The sequence below is a fragment of the Orbicella faveolata genome, unplaced genomic scaffold (genome assembly GCF_042242905.1).
Source record: "Orbicella faveolata isolate gen_17 unplaced genomic scaffold, um_ofav_v1 contig_36, whole genome shotgun sequence".
NCBI classification, from domain to species: domain Eukaryota; kingdom Metazoa; phylum Cnidaria; class Anthozoa; order Scleractinia; family Merulinidae; genus Orbicella; species Orbicella faveolata.
In genome coordinates, this window is record NW_028301565.1 from 2,350,757 (window position 1) to 2,367,967 (window position 17,211).

General features: G+C 37.4%; 1 protein-coding gene and 1 non-coding gene across 3 annotated transcripts; both read right to left on the reverse strand.

The window, feature by feature from the left end:
• Nucleotides 1–1,021: 1,021 nt before the first annotated feature.
• On the reverse strand, nt 1,022–10,835 carry LOC110044823 (uncharacterized). Of its 2 annotated transcripts, XM_089275146.1 has the most exons (6): nt 10,458–10,835; nt 7,266–7,383; nt 5,965–6,078; nt 5,597–5,734; nt 5,089–5,311; nt 1,022–2,793 (listed from the first exon to the last, which is right to left on the reverse strand). In XM_089275146.1, the coding sequence occupies exons 1-6, from the start codon at nt 10,797–10,799 to the stop codon at nt 2,409–2,411; spliced, it is 1,320 nt and encodes a 439-aa protein (XP_089131272.1). In that variant the 5' UTR covers nt 10,800–10,835; the 3' UTR covers nt 1,022–2,408. The 2 variants fall into 2 exon arrangements, with proteins under 2 accessions (XP_089131272.1, XP_089131273.1); XM_089275147.1 differs by lacking the exon at nt 5,965–6,078.
• On the reverse strand, nt 1,693–1,765 carry Trnav-gac (transfer RNA valine (anticodon GAC)). The gene has a single exon. It is a non-coding gene; the product is annotated as a tRNA-Val (tRNA).
• Nucleotides 10,836–17,211: the final 6,376 nt, after the last annotated feature.

The window sequence follows — 17,211 nt, forward strand, 5'->3', positions numbered from 1 at the left end:
AAAGGAACAAAAGATTTCAACTATCTCCTAAAAAGTAATTAGCAGAGAGGTAAGACAGTTTAGTTTTTGGGACGAGTCAGCGAGAAAGATGTGCACTCTTTTTACAAACCCCTAGCGCCTTGAAATAAGGCTTGAACTTAGTTTGAAACTGGAAAATTATAACCACAAAAAAACTTAACTGATGTGTCTAAACTTAGCTAAGTTTCTAACATGCCAGAATTGGAGACACCCATAAACTACTATAATTACAAAGTTAATCCTACTCACACACGTATTGTTAATGGTATGAATGCGAGTGCACTGATTATGGATTTACACAGTGAGTGATATATTTCAAGTGATATGTAGATCTGGCAAGGCACCGTACACGAAAATGCTGCTGGTATACATAGGATTTGTGAAAGATCTGATCAGCCAACAACAGAAATACAGTCAAGCAAGGCTGCAAATAATAAGTAGAAAACTTTTAAACGCGACAACGACACGATATGATAGGGTCCATACTGAAAGCCAAGATGCAATCGTGAGCGGCTACTTCCAACAGGTTGGGTTTTGTCAGCACCGTGTAGCAACAAAGAAAATTCTCTCAAAATTGCAAGAGCATCTAGGCGAGGACAATTTGAAAGAATTTTCAATTTGCACGAGTACTGTTAGTCCGTTACTCGAGTTGCAATTACTCTTTTATTGTATATAACTGGGAAAATTACGAACGCGCCTGCTATAATTTACGCCTGAGTGTAAACTAATAGCTAACGATAAATTTGCCTGCTCTCAGCCAATCACAAATTCGTACTTTTCTCAGTTATATAATATTTACAGTGGAATTTCGAACCTCCAAAGGAAACGAAAATTGGTTCGAAAAATCGGATAGTTCGAGAAATCGAGGGTAAAATTAAAGTGTTTGAATGAGGAGGAGACGACTTTTCGTTCGAGTTATCAGGAGGTTCGAAAAAATGAGGGTTTGAGAAATCGGGATTCCACTGTAAACACCTATATAGAGCTGCAAAGTGTTACACAATAGTCAGCTACCAGTACCAGTCAACTTATTACCTTGTTGAGTTTAAATTAATTACAGCCCTTGGTCAGGGTGGGTCAGCTGCTTTGCGTGTCGCACCTTTGATCACCCTGGTAAGATCTTACAAGTATCGGTTACAACTGTCGTTAACGTTACAATACAATACAAACTTTATTTAACGTGGAATATACGCCTAGCTATGTAGTTTAAGGTTGTTCGGTCTCTATCAGTGACGTCCAGGCCCAACGTTAGTTAATTAATTACTTAGGCGGAACTTAGACCAACGGTTTGCACCTGAACGAATGTTTTCGTAGCTTGCTGGCGTTAAATCTCATCGAGCCTCAAGTTACTTTAGTCTTGACAAGATGCCTCGCGGCTAAATAATTCAGTCTAATCAGGTCATCGGCAGCAGTCTTTGTTGACTTTTAATATAAAGATAGCGACATCGTAAAGTCGCTTTTAGTACAGGGTAGTTAGATTAAGAGTTTTCGTCATTTATAGAGTCGTCTGCTCGAAGTCCCGTTACGATTTCCGCTGTACAAGTGAAAGCCATGAAAGATCATATATCAGTTGAACTGCCGAGAAAGTTATGCAGACATGATTGATCATCAAAGTTTTATAAACAAATTTAGCAGCTTTGAAATTAAAGCCTGAAAAAAGCCTGAAAAAAGCCGTTCAGGCTTGAACGGGATTCGAACCCATGACCTCTGCGATGTCAGTGCAGTGCTCTACCAACTGAGCTATCAAGACAACTGGAAGCTGGTTACGTCGACTTTAATTTCTTAGCTGCTGAAATTGTGTACATAACTGCGGTGTTAAATCGTGTCTTGAAGTCTTGAATATAAAGATGGCGAGATCATTAAGTCGCCTATAGTACAGGATAGTCAGATTTAGGCGTTTTCGTTAATTATACTCTCGTCGGCTCGAAGTCCCGTTTCGTTAACATGTTCCACAGATTTCCGCTTTGTCCATCGCTTGTTTACAAATATACCACGTTAGGCTACGATGTGTCATTTCGACTTATAAGGCTCTAAATAGTACTGTTGTCTTGTAAACCTGTGATTTAGCTTCAGTTGAAATAAGTGTCTTGTGCTTCATTTATACACCAATCAAACTACTACCGGCAAATAGCAGAAATGCAGCTGATCACTTGAGGTGTGTACCTTTGGGGTGATCTGGATCAGCATCAGTGATCCAAGATCACTCCGGATCATGGTATATCAAAGGAACCGATGAATTCATGACCAGAGTGGATTCATTGGTTCCTCCAGAGTGGATTCGTCGGTTCCTTTGATGCACCATGATCTGAGTGATCTTGGTTCACTGACCCTGATCCAGATCATCCAAAAGGAACGCACCCTTAGAATTAGATATCTAGATCCATGTGTTTAGATCAAGGCTGCTCTACTTGCGCAGCGCCGTTAACACCATCTTTAAACTGCGCCCAGAAATGCACCAATCCTGTGGTGAGGGTGCAGTTTGTGTGCTGAGCAGCAATATCACTCGCTGAAAGGACGCTATCCCACAGATTGAGTTCTGTGACCTCACCAGGTCCAAACGCATCCTTCTTCCTGAAACCTCCGCCCATTTTATCTTGATCTTGTCCGATGACAGCAGTTCCCCCAGATAGAATCACGTAGTTTTTCGACATACCTGTTCCATTTTCTACGAGCTGACCATTCTTATACAACTGCCACACACCGTTCGTGTTTTCCCAAGTAAGACAAATGTGATTCCATCGGCTTTTGTTAAGCGTGACATAAGTGCGAACACGGACTCTTCAAAAATAAAATAAGAATAATTATCAAATTTTAAATTTTAACATTTACTCGTTACAATACTCTTGTTCGAGCAAAACGCTAAAGAATTCTGATAAATTAAAACGATACAGTTCTTTTGGTAAATAAACCCTCTAGCTTTGGGATAACAACAACTCCTTTGATGAATCTTAATGTGCAGCAATAATGAAGATGATCGATTACACCAAAAAAACTGATTTCCTATACTTTGTGCAATAGATTCCTTGAAATAACTAAAAATAATAATAATATCGATTTATCGCACTTTCCAACGCAAACAAACTAGACAATCCCTAAACTGCGATCAGGCTATCTGATTGCCTGGGCTTTTAGCGACGCTTGTCGGGTATATTAAAGAGTGGGTTAGTTGTTCAGTGTAAAACTTACAGGGGAGGTCTATCTGGAGAACCACGCATGCAAAAGAATACTGACTTAGCTATGGTAAACGACTGTCCAAAGCAAGTTTAGTTAATAGTGTTGTTGCCATGGCAACCAATCACGTGACCAAATAACAGCCCACGTCCGGTTTAGATTTTAAGGCCTCTGCAGACAGGGAAGAACGGTACTTAAACAACATTTTATTGCGTAGTCTTACTACTTACCCAAGAACCTTACCCAATGTAATTGGAATGCATGTCCAAGTCACGTAACCAAAGACCTTTCGTTAATGTAACTTTATACACACTAATTACAGAGAGCTTCAGCAAGGTTTGACAACCGCTCCAATTACATTGGGTACGTTTTTTAGGTAAGTAGTAAGACTACAGATCGAACAAAATGTTGATAAAGGAACGTTTTTCGCTGTCTGCAGAAGCTTTCAAAATTAAATCAGAAGTGGCCTTTTATTTGGTTACGTGACACATTACAAGCAAAAAATCAACGTTAATTTATCTTTTAAATGGGGATGTAACCTGTAGCCAAGGTTTTTTCCACACTGTATGAACCGTTTCCAAGATTGACCACCCCCTCACTTCTTGCCTACGGAATAGATGACCCAGCCCTAAATATACCTGAGTTTGGTATAATATATAGATTTAGGCGAGTCTAAAAGCGTAGCTCCTGGGACGGGTTGTTCAAAGCCCGACTGAACTAACCCAGGAAAAGGTAGAATTTTGAGGTTTTCTGTATATTGTTTGGCCCTCTGTTTTGAGTTTTAATGATCATTATATACACAAAACAAAGCAACAAAAAACATTTGTATAGGAGAAAAAGTTATAATTCGATTAACTTTTAATCCTGGGTTTTAACCGGCTTCCGAACAATCCTGCCCTGTTTTCAACAAGTTAACCTGACATGAGCCCGCGTTCCAATCGAAAACCAGCAATTGGTCACACTAATTGGTCACGCTAAAAGCGGTCACACCTCAGCCATTGCGGATCACGTTACTTCCACGGGTCATAATATTAAATGGGACAATTTTGATATCTTAGCAACTGGTAGGTCAGATATACATTGTAAAATTAAGGAAACATTGTTAATTTGTGATTTAAAGCCAGCCTTGAATGAAAACGTTGGCAGTGAAAAACGTTTTCTTTACTAACATTTTGTATTGTTATTATTACTATGGTAATTTTTTTTTTCTCTCCCGCAGACTCATCTGTTTGTTATTAACTATTAGTCTTGTTACATATTATTAGATACCAGTCTTTTTCTTTTTCTACGCGTTTAAATTTCGATTGTAATCTAGTTAACGGTCACTTCTGAAGATGTATGTTGTACATACGAAACGTCAAGGAAATTAACTTTGTTTAACATGCGTTTTGGTTCCATGTTTATCACCGCGGTTTGTGTTTTGTTTCATCCGATTAAACTCAACTATATGCCTTTATAAACGATTTCGAGATTATAAATCTTCCCGGGGAAAGAAAGAAGGAATAAAAATAGCATCCTATTTCAAAAAGTCCGTCATCTTGGATTCGCGCGCCATCATGGATTTAAAAATCTTAAACAAAATAGCTCCGAAACCGATTAAAACAATTAAAGATTTGGCTTGAAAGCTTACCAAAATCCAAAATTTCCCTTGGACACTGATCAGTTTTGAAAGACACTAAATTTCGGCGGAACCCTTTATAAATATCAGTGCCATAGAAACGTCAAGACAAGTGAGCAAACAGTTGTCACACCAAACATTTTTCCAGATAGATCTTAGGAAACATCACCAAATTAAATGTTGTCTGAAATCAGAGTGCGCACCTGTTGCCCCAATTTCTCCGATCTCCCTCTCCCCCGAAAATATATAGGGTTAACTCATTTTCTATCACATAAAGTAATTACCCATTTCCAACATGGAGGTCGATTTTCGGATCAGTAAGGCAAACGTATATTGCATTGTCAACTCCAGGGGTTGCATAGCTGTACAAGCACTGCGCACCATATGGGGCCGTGTAGTTCGGCTTAACGAAAAAGCATAATGTGAATGCGGTGAGGTTGGATCCAACTGCATTTCCTTTGATGGCGTAATTCTCAACGGTTTTCCTTGGAAATATCAGTCGGTATGCTGTGGATAAACGATCCATATGAACGTGATTAGTTTTTAATCACAGTTTCACTGAACTGGATCAGTTAGGTTAAACCTAAATGAAACAGATCAGAAACAGTGTACGTGTGCACTGAAACCTCTTGATAACCTGAAAATCTCTTCCATGTCTTCCATTAAATAGATTAATAGCCAAGCTTCTACATTCTTTTCAAAACGTTGGACGGTTATTTCATCTCTCGCCACATTCAATGGAGAACGTATTCAATTTTCAGATAATCGATACAAAATTTCGTTAGCACAGACCTTTTACACACGGCATCCCAACTTCTAATTCACACTGTGTCCCATTAAAACCTGGCGCGCAGCTGCAGTTGTATCCATTCACTCGGTCAGTGCACGTCGCGTTGTTCTTACACGGCTTACTTGCACAGTCATCAATGTCTGTTCAAGATATGATGAACATGTTGAGACTCTAGTTTCTTGATGTTGTGTTTTTTCTTTGATTTTATTTATTTATTTATTTATTTATTTATTCTTTTCACAGTTGACCCTCCCACGCTCTGTCTACAAAACTAGCAAATTTGAGTGTAAGTTCTTACCCTCTTAAAGGGATTTAAAGAGATTCTCTAAACAGTTCAAATTAGTTTACAATGAGCATCGATATGTGTCACCTATTTTACAGTGTGTCCCGCTAAATCCCGGCGCGCAAGTGCAGTTGTATCCATTCTCTCCCTCGATGCAGCTTCCATAGTTTTTACAAGGATTACCAGCGCATTTAGGCGTTTCTATTCAAAGCAAAGGATCGATGATCAATTTAAGGTTTAGGAATAGAGAAGCCGTTAAATATATTTTTTTAGTCGTTAAATGTTGATCATACCGTGTAAAAGGAAGGAAGGTGCCGTACGGGGACTTACAAAATACTTCCAAGCAACATATCTGAAGGCTTTCCCAAAAAATTAATTTGAAACAGTCGCCTGTGAACCTTTTTGTTGGCAGGGTAAAATTTTCCCTAATGACTAGCGTATTCTAACGCCCATGTTTGTCCAGTTGTGAATTATCGACTTTACTCCGTTTAAATTTCCTGTAGTAAGTCCCATATTTTAAAGGAACCCTCTTACTCCAGCGCCTGAATATTGTTTTGGAAGGTTTTGATTTGATCATGTTTTAGACACAATTATCATGTAACCCTCAAACCTGCTGTTTCCCTCCCAAGCATGGATTTTCGGGAGCCCTTTCTGAATCTAATCTAAATGGCCTTAGGTGTTCTGCGGGGTACCATGAGGGATGAGATTCGAATCTGAGGGCCTATAAAAATGTACCTAAATTTGTCCATTTGATAAACCGACACCATCTTCTCTTGTCTATCCACAGTTGTGCTCTTTAGATTTTTTTATTGTCTCTGTGTTGTTTTCTTACCAGCTAACGACCTATAATCCTGTCAAAATTCCTTTGATTTTAAGGTAAATCTTGACAAAATTGACTTCCTGCTACACGATCGTCCGATTTGTTAACCACTCGTATGATTACAGACCCAATTGGAATCCACTTAGTCGTACTCTGCACGAAAAAACTTATTTTCCATTATAGGAAATATACAGCAAACCTCGACAAACCCACAGTTATTCCGATTTGTTCAAATTTGCAGCCAGACAAATATCAAATTTGGCACAGTTTTGCCATTCATGGCAAAAAAAGTGAAAAAAAAGTACTCTTAATGTTTTACTTAGCATTTACAGCTGTTCCACAGACGATATTAAAACTGACGTTTTGTACCTACTTTGCGCAGAGTGCTAAAAATGCATCAGATTAGCTTAGTAAATCCATATTTGTCCACTGCTAGAACCATTATAAATTTTAGCTTGCAAATGGACGGCCATTTAATATCTACATCTACATTTAATTAACTCGGTAAAATCGCAAGACATTACACACAGCTTATCACGCTTTCGTACACAGTAATACCGTTACTTACCCATTTCAACTTCACACTTTTCTCCAGTCCATGGCTTTTTGCACACACACGAATAGGTTTGTTGCTCCTCGTTGGACACACAAGAACCACCCTTTGCACAGCCTGTCATTAAACAGCCCTGATAGAAAAAACAAATATGGAAATTTCTTGACGTTTAATTAAACAAGGAGGCTTAAATTCATTCCTTAGGCGGTCACGTAAAGCGCTGGTGTGTCTATGAGTCCCCCCTTCCCCCACCCCTGATTTTTCTTGATACTGAGCTATGTTATTCAAGCAAACAAATCATGCTATCCTTTGATCGGCTAGTCTAAGATCGTCACGTCGGTGCATGTTGTGGGGGCAAGAAGCGGGGACATATTGCAGGGATGTTTCCTCGTGTGACATGCCCGTTTTTGCCAAAACGGTCTATTGCATGAAGATCGGCTGGTCTGCATTTGTGCGCCATGGAGCAGGGACAAAATGACCCCATTTTCATTGTCCTATCTTGCAATTTTTCTCCACTACAACCCATTTTATACCAAGAATTAGTAACTGTATTAAGTATTTTTTTTTTTAAACAACTGTTCTTAACAGCTTTTCCCTAATGTATCTATAGGCTCTTATGCTGAAAGAGGTTCTCTTTCTAGTTCGGTACTTAAGGCTAACTTAAATTTCAATTTCACTACACTTTGATTCCTAAAAGAAAAAGAGAGAAACTTCAAAGCTACTGAACTTTTAAGGCACTAATTAGAGAAACAGTTTCTACCTTTTACTGAACTGGTTTGTGCGTGACTTAAGCTCACACTTTTTTCTTCTTAGTGGCTTTGATCAAATATCACCCCCCCAAAAAAAGCTATCGCGCATGTGACATAATAATAATAATAATAATAATAATAATAATAATGATGATGATGATGATGATGATGATGATGATGATAATCGTACCTATAACAAAATTCTCGATCGTGATTGGTTCTCTGCGAGCTTATTTGTCACGTAATTGGCGCGCGATCACGTGGGTGTCCAATTACAGTATCCAATTTGAACTTTTTGTAATTGGGTACCTGTAATTGGATACCCACGTTATTCGCACGTCAATTACGCGCGCTTTAATGGTTTCCTTCGCAATGTTTCGTACAGTTTGTAAAATCTATGAAAAGCGCTACAGACGTTTTCGCTCAAAAGAAGTTCTTAAAAGACATTTTTAATTCCGAAATTTGTTATCGATACGATTAATTAGTAACTGGGCCTTGTGTCGTACAATTTAGGGAGTAATCGTGCTCGTAATTTCAAATCGTCATTTTTATTATTATTGTTATTATTATTATTATTTTACCTTTTTGTTATTTTAATGTAACACACATGCCAAAAACCGTTTAACCATTGGCCACTTTTTTATCAAATCATCGTTTTCGTAGCTTTTAATTAATAATAAAATCTATGATTGTCTCCTGTGCATTTTCTCAATCATCGGCAAAAAATGAATAAACACGTGCACTTGGATAAAATATTATCGTGCCGGATGGCTAAGAACTTCATTGCAAAACTAAAAATTTCCACACTATCGTGAAGTGTCAACCGATCATCTTATATGCAATTTTTATTTTGTATTTTGTCCTGTTTTGCATAATTCTGAAATCTCATTAGTTAGTGTCTTTGTCATGGATCCTAAATAATACATTCGATCGTAAAGATACGTTTGATAACCAAAGATCAATTTTAAAGATCGTTTTTAAATTTAGGTTGAGAATCTGCATGAGCTACTAAATGTTAGTTCTGTTGATGTTGGATATTTGGTTATTGATCGCGCAGTCCTTGGTAAATTGACGCGTTAAGACGATTTGACATATGTCGGGCCATCTTGTCGAGAATTAATGGTTGTTTCCCAAAATTAAAAGTTTGTATTCTCGAATGAATGCAAATGCAATTAAGGATTTGCGCTACGACTGATATTTGAAACTTCTCTCAAAATTGCACCAGCCTTATAAATATTACAACTAGCTTTCACAGGATTAACCTTTTATTCTATGACTGAGAAAATTACAAACGTGTTAGCGTTCATTTTGCACTGCATTACAAGTTAAAAATTAATGAGGTAATTTTCTCTGTAAAATATAATAAGGCAGATAAGACCGAAACACTTTTGCTACTTCTTTGATGGTTATTTTGCTTGCTGTGTATTAAAGAAAAACGGAGGACGAATAGTCCAAATGTACAGGTTTAAAACTACGAACTGCTGAAGCTGTGCGAAGCTAATTTGCATATTGTATTCGAGTTCTCAAACGCAAACGCCACCGCTCCGTGCAAAAAGAAACATCGTTTCGGTTTGAATTTTCTTTCGCTATTTTATCAGAAAACAGAAAATTAATAACAGGATGTAAACCAGGAAAGAAGTAATGATGAGTTTTTTCCGATTTATCCACCAAAGCTGGTCTAATTTTGAATGCAGATCTACCATTTGTACTTAATTTATTGGCTAACATTTGAGGAGAACTTTGCCATCAGCAACTAGGGCCAATTCTGAAGTATGATTTAAATCGTTACATACATGATGCTCAAGAGTAATTTGTGCTTTAACATACGTTGGCGATATTGGTTAAAATGCCATTCCTAGTAATTCGTCTGGCGTGCTTTAATTCCACCTAGTGATATATATATATTTTTTTATCAAGATATACTTATACTAAAGGAGTTATGACCCTATCAAAATCAGCAAAAACATGGCATTGTCAGAATCTTTCTAAACGGTCAAAAGGTAAAAAAATCGTGCCAGTGTTTACTTCAAGATGATGTTAAGCTAGAAGAAGTGGTCAAGTCCTAGATAACAAACTGCGAAAAAAAATTATAACAAGCAAGTGTATGACTTTCTGTAAACAGTTGAAAATTCTCTGTTTGGCATTAATTCCATCGGCCATCTTGACTGATTTGGAACTTTCCTAGATTCCATAAAACTCTGAACTCATTGGAACTTTTAAGCAATATTCCTGAAAGACAAAAGGGTCTTCAGTACTTTTCCTGTCGTGGGATTCTCCATATTTACAAAAAGACGGAATATAAAGTCACTAAGCGTGCACATTAAACTAGGGTGGTTTGTTTACCTATTTTTGACGCTTATCAACTACCACACTGTCATTTTTGGGGCATAATTTGCAAATAAAACTGATAAACTGACAGTTTTGGTAAACAATAGCTTTTAAGTATTACGTATCTTACCTTCAGAAGCACTGAGAATGTAACCCCCTGCTGAACATTTAACTCGGTGTTTTCGTTGAACAGCGTGTTATCGTGCTTGTTGAGTTCACACGTTCCTTTGCCTTCCTTCTTGGAAGACACCTTGAAGTTTGTGGAACTGCACCATGCGTTTCTCAAACACGACTGGCTGCAAGACATTAAACTTGAAGACTCAAACTGTTTTACAACGTGTCCTGTAAGCCGCTTATTTCCCCGTGTTATGAAGTACCCTGAATGAGATGTGGAATCTTCATCGGCAGCGAAAATCGTGCTGAATATAGTCCCTTGAAAGAGGAAAAATAACAGAGCGCGTTTGGCTTCCATTGCTAACAAGATTTAAACGAATGGCGTATGCTGATCAAATTAAAGTAGAATTTGTTGGTGGTGATACGGTGCTACGATTGGTCATTTCAGTTTGATTGATATTTGGGTCCCTTAATTACGCAAATGTGCCAACGGGTGGGCAGCCATGTTGTGTAACAACCTATCGAATTGAATTTCCTGTCTATTAGTGGTTATGTTTTTTTCTTTTTGTTGGTCTTAGCTTCACACACCAACAAATGATCACCAAGCATACGCCGACAGGCTTTCCCACGTGGATAAATTGCTAAATGTGTTGATAAGTTATTTATGATGGTGAATTTTAAGCTCGGTAATGAAATGTGAAGGTGAATTAATCAACATGACACGAGCGTGGGACAAAGAAACATTCTGAGTCCCCGACAGAAATCGAACCCATGACCTCCCGAACACCGGGCGGGCGCTCTATCCACTGAGCTACGAGAACTCATGGAGGGCAAGGTCATTTAATTGAGTTCATATATGATAGGTGTCCCGCATACTGCTAGGATCAACGCTATCGAATTCATCGTGAGTAGTAATAAGTTAATAAAGATGGTGAATTTTAAGCTCGGTAATGAAATGTGAAGGTGAATTAATCAACATGACACGAGCGTGGGACAAAGAAACATTCTGAGTCCCCGACAGAAATCGAACCCATGACCTCCCGAACACCGGGCGGGCGCTCTATCCACTGAGCTACGAGAACTCATGGAGGGCAAGGTCATTTAATTGAGTTCATATATGATAGGTGTCCCGCATACTGCTAGGATCAACGCTATCGAATTCATCGTGAGTAGTAATAAGTTAATAAAGATGGTGAATTTTAAGCTCGGTAATGAAATGTGAAGGTGAATTAATCAACATGACACGAGCGTGGGACAAAGAAACATTCTGAGTCCCCGACAGAAATCGAACCCATGACCTCCCGAACACCGGGCGGGCGCTCTATCCACTGAGCTACGAGAACTCATGGAGGGCAAGGTCATTCAACACCACCCGGTGTTCGGGAGGTGATGGGTTCGATTCCTGTCGGGGACTCAGAACTTTTCTTTGTCCCACGCTCGTTTCATGTTGATTCATTCACCTTCACATACTAAATGTGTTATTTGACGTCAGTTCGACTTTCAGTCGCCAGTAATTAAGTTGTTTGAATATTCCAACATTTAGTGTTATGGCTTTTATCTTCCGCGGGTATGACAGTTTCGTAGAAATATCTTTGCATGGCTTGCTGATATTGCAGGAAAATGCACCGTCTTCCGATTTGTGTTTCTTGAATCACAATCAAGTAGAAGGACTAAATTCAATGTCTTAGGCAAACTGCCAAATCATTGTGTAGCACGTGATCGACGGGCGGTAATGTGAAGGCTTCTTTTTTAATTTCTAGAGCTATCTAATCGTAAGTCAGCATTTTCAGTTATCTAATTTATTTATTAATCATTATGAATTCTTCGCTTCGGACCAGATTTCGTACGGCCAGTACGTATCATTTACCAATGTCCTACGTACCTCTAGATGCCGGAAAGCTAATTTTTGCTACTGGTTTGTTGCTTGACTATTTTTCAAATAGAACGGAATTAATTAAACACTGAATTGATATTGTGAAGTATACCCATGGAAAAAATGTGCCACGAAAGTCACACAAGAAAACAAGTACATAGATGGACAGTATCAGAAAGCTAGAGTGGCTCAGAGTCGCTCGATCTGCACATTATTTTTGAGTTTTTTTCTTAATTTTTTTGTTGTCAAAAAAATTCCTGTTAGACGTGGAGACGGACTGTGTGTCGAACAAATAATGTATGTATGTATGTCACACCAATAAGATTGAGGTTACCGTGATCAATACCCAATCAACGTGCCGCTTATAAAGGCGTGATAGCTCGTGTTTTAGCCGAGGATTTGTTCTCATTAGAGAGCGGCCATTTTGTTTCTTCTGATCCTGATACTGTTACTTTATTTGGGGTTTGTTAGGTCCCTAGCTAATGTGTCGAGTCATAGAAGACTTAACTTCTCGCTAAATTAAAGGATTTTTTGACTCTAAAAGCCATATCAGATGGTAAAGAGCGTAAAAATATTAAACATTTTGTGTCTTCAACCTTTTAATTTGGCGCTAAAAATGGGTTGCGGTGTTCGGCAACTAGCTCTTGGATCGCTGTCGCCAGGTAGTATAATAGTTAGGCCTTTCCATAAATGTCCGGATATTTGGGGGAATATTTAGAAGTTTCCGAGATATTAAGAAATATTCATATCTTTTATTTGGCTTTTCCCGCTTTTCTCTTGAAACGATACTCAGTTCTATGCCAAAAACAATCCAGTTCAACCATTACCCACTCGAAAAATACATTCCATATCACTAAAAGCGATAAAGTAGCAATTCCAAAATGGCGGGTGCTGGTAACGTCCAAGTGACTGAATTTCGTCCTCAAATCCTACTACTACAATAAAATTGTTGAAAATTTTGGCCTAAGTGATTCAAAATCGGTGTATTTTTATGAAAAAAATAAGAAATATTTAGAAGGTTTTTCGAGATATTTAGAAAAAAAATTAGTGAATTGAGAAATTGTTTTTGAGCATTTCCGGAAATATATTTAGACGATTTTACGTAATATTTGTGGAAAAGCCTAATAATGGTTGTGTCATTTTGGATATTTTGAACAAAGTATGCTGTTCTTCGTCAAATTAAACCCAGCATTATTGAGTTGAGTATTGGTAAACCATCGATCGAAAAAATTTCGGTTGTCACGTGACTGTCCGTACGCCAAGCTCAAAAATAATAATAATCAGCACCATTACCATAGGTACATCTTTGATATTCGACACCTATGTTATGGTTAATTGACAGCTGTCAAAACAAGGTATCCACTGACCATTGTCACGTGACCATATCGCGGGCTCAGTTTTGAGCTCATTGAGGTCACGTGTTTTTTAATTAGACCGCTGACCAGGTAATGGTCTTCAATTTGATCGCAGGCTCAAGCCAGGTTATCAGCGGAGCTCCTGCGCGTCGAAGGCGAACAAGCGCAGCCCTGTACCTTAATTTTTTTTTTTTACTGCAATGCACAAAACTATTTACACGAGTTTCATTACAATACGTTACTACTTTACTATACATAATAAACAGGACTTACGGTTTAACATAACTAATTCACACTCACTCACGTACACACACTACGAACCAGTTTACATAGCAAAGTCACACCTATTTGAGCCTGACATATTCTAAGTTATTCAACTACTTCTAGTATTTATATTGCCCACTTCTTCCTAAACATATCTAAATTATTATTTTTTGTACAGATGTATTTTTCAGTCTCATACTTTAATTTGACTTTTGATTTAAAACCTCGTATACTTGGAAGTTCTTTATTCCTTCTACACGCCCATAAATAAATTTTTCCTATAAGCAACAGATAATTAAGTAAGGGAAGTTCTGGTGTTAAAAGACCGATTAATATATCCTTCAAATTAAGATGTATCTGCTGTTTTGTCAAAGATAAGTAATATAATTCGAAATCTTTCCAGAAAGAAATTGAATAAGAGCAATCATAAAAGAAATGCTGCATTGTTTCTGGTTCACGTTTGCAGAAAGAACATAGATAATCTGCAATGTACCCGATTTTGTGTAATTTGGAATTCGTGTAGAGTATAGAGTTCAATATTTTGAACTGAAAGGCCTTGACATATGGCTCAAAAGCAACCGAACGGGGAAGAGAAAAAGCTTTTCTCAGTGCCTCATCAGTTAAATTAAATTCACACTTTAATTTTCTCGCGTTATTAGGAAAGCAAGCCTTTTTACGGACAAAAAGAGAGTAATAGTCTTTTGATTTCTTTTTAGTTACATCAAAAACGCCGCAGTCAATTTTGAAGGATGGATTTAGGGCTGTATGATCTGGATTATGATAAGCATTCCTTAAATCGAACGGTACAGAGTGACGAAGACCGGTCCATTCCAGAAAGTTCGTCTTCTGTATATGTTTTGCGATTAGTTCATAAGAATCGATATTGTTAAGATCGAAACGCAAGTCTCCCACTGTCTGAATTCCATAATTAAAGTACTTTTAATAAAAGACTGGTTTGTTGTTTATTCTTATTTCCTGGTTATTCCAAATTCGGTAAAGCCAATTAGTTTCGACCGCATTATCTTTCCGAAACTCAGACCACCATTTCAGTAACTCCATGTAGAATTGAGAACTGATAGTTAAGTCTTTGACGTTATAGTTGCAATTAAAAAGAACCAGACCACCTGTTTCTTTTAGAAGATATTCTAAATAATTTTTCCATGCGCCAGAATTATCGCCAAAGATTCTTTTCAGCCAGGCGAGACGGAGAGATTTAATCATGCTCTCAATATCAACCATTTTGATACCTCCTCCTTCATAATTATTTATCGCAGATTTTCTCGTTACTTTGTCTTTACCTTTCCATAAAAAAGTATAAATCAAATGGTTTAATATTTTAATTATATTTTCAGGGGTAGGTAACAAAGATGACATGTGCACAACCTTCTGTAGGAGCAAAGATTTAATTATGGTCACCTTTCCATAAAGGGATAATCCTCTAGAGGACCAGATATTAATTAATTTTTTTATCTTGTAAAGTTTTTCCGTAAAGTTTTTCAAATAAAGCAATTTTTTTTATCGTACGAGAAGAAGATTCCTAGGGCTTTTATGGGATCCTGTGGCCATTTAATTCCAAGTGGTTTCATTTCACTTCCTTTTAAAGATCCTATCCAGAGTACCTTGCCTAACTCCACATGTAAGGTTAAAATATTCTGAAGACAGGCCATTATTTATCACACAACTTTGAATATTTGTATAAAAAGTACTTATCCATCGCTTAAATTCGTGGCCAAAATATTAAAGGCGTCCAGACGGTTAAACAGAAAGTTCCACTCTAAAGTGTCAAATGCCTTACGAAAATCAATAAATATCATCAAACCAGGGATATTCTCTTTTTCTGTGAAATCCATGATGTCAAGAATCGATCTTACTGTCTCACCAATATAGCGATCTTTGACGTAACCAGTTTGATTGCTGTGAATGATATAGGGTAAAACATTTTTAATTCTTGAAGCAATCACTTTCGAGATTATTTTAGCATCAACATTGACCAGCGAGATGGCTCTCCAATTTTCGATTAGCGTGCGATCTTTTCCTTGTTTTTCTATTAAAGCAATGACAGCTTGCTTTTGGGAATTGGACATTTCTTCCTTTACGAAGGACTCGTTAATGCAATTAATGAACGGTTGACAAATAAGATCCCAACAGTTTTTATAGAATTCAATTGGGATTCCGTCATTTCCTGGAGACTTGTTGTTTTGAAAAGTTTCTAAAATCTTTTTGCATTCTTCTATGGTAATCTGGCCTTCACAGGATAGTTTTTGTTCTTCAGATAATTGCGGTATACTTCAATTGTTTAGAAAAGACTTGATAGAATCCTTGTATACCGCTTTAGTTTGTACAAGTTGTAATAAAAGTTTTTTTGTTCGGAAAGTATTTGGTATGGGTCTGTTGTTATAGCGCCGCTAATTACTAATTTTCTGATGTGTTTTTTAACATGATTTCTCTTTTCTAAGTTCAAAAAGTACTTAGTGCTTCTTTCTCCGTGCTCATGCCAGCGAGCTCTTGCACGTACAATAATTCCATTTGTTTTCTCTTCATAAAATAATTCCAGTTTCTCTTTAATTTCATTGAACCGAGATCTGTTGTAATCATTTGGATCTTTTTCAAAACGCCGAGTAGCTTCCTCGTGTTCCTGTTGAATCATCTTTTCTTTGTCATTTCTTTGTTTAGCTTTTTCTTTAGAGTTCCTGATAGCGTGCATTCGAATATTGTATTTACTCCAGTCCCAAACGCAACGTTTATCTGATAATTCTTTTTTCCCCTCTAATTTCCATTTAGGTATGTTAACACTCAGATAATCTAAATATTCTTCATCATCTAATAGCGAAACATCCATTTTCCACATGCCAGGTCCTTTTGCCTCTCCAATTTCGCCAAGGTTTAAACGAATTGCCGTATGATCAGTTCTTATTGCAGGGATAATATCGGTTGAATTTACAAAATCGCAAAGATGATTGGAAATGAGCCAAAAATCTAGACGACACAATATAGCAGGTGATTTTTGACTCCAAGTGTAACTTTTTGTTTGAGGATTTTTAATTCTCCAGATATCGACCAGATCTAATTCACTTTGCAAACATTCCATACTGTTCACGACCGATTTCCTTGGTATCATTATTCCACCACTTTTATCTAAAGTTGGGTTTAATGGACAATTGAAATCTCCGCCTACAATAATGTTCTCCTCGGAATCTAAATTTTCAGTTTGAAGCAAAGTATGCAATTTCTTAAAAAATTGGATCGAGTCTTTATCTTTGTTTGGTGCATAAATATTG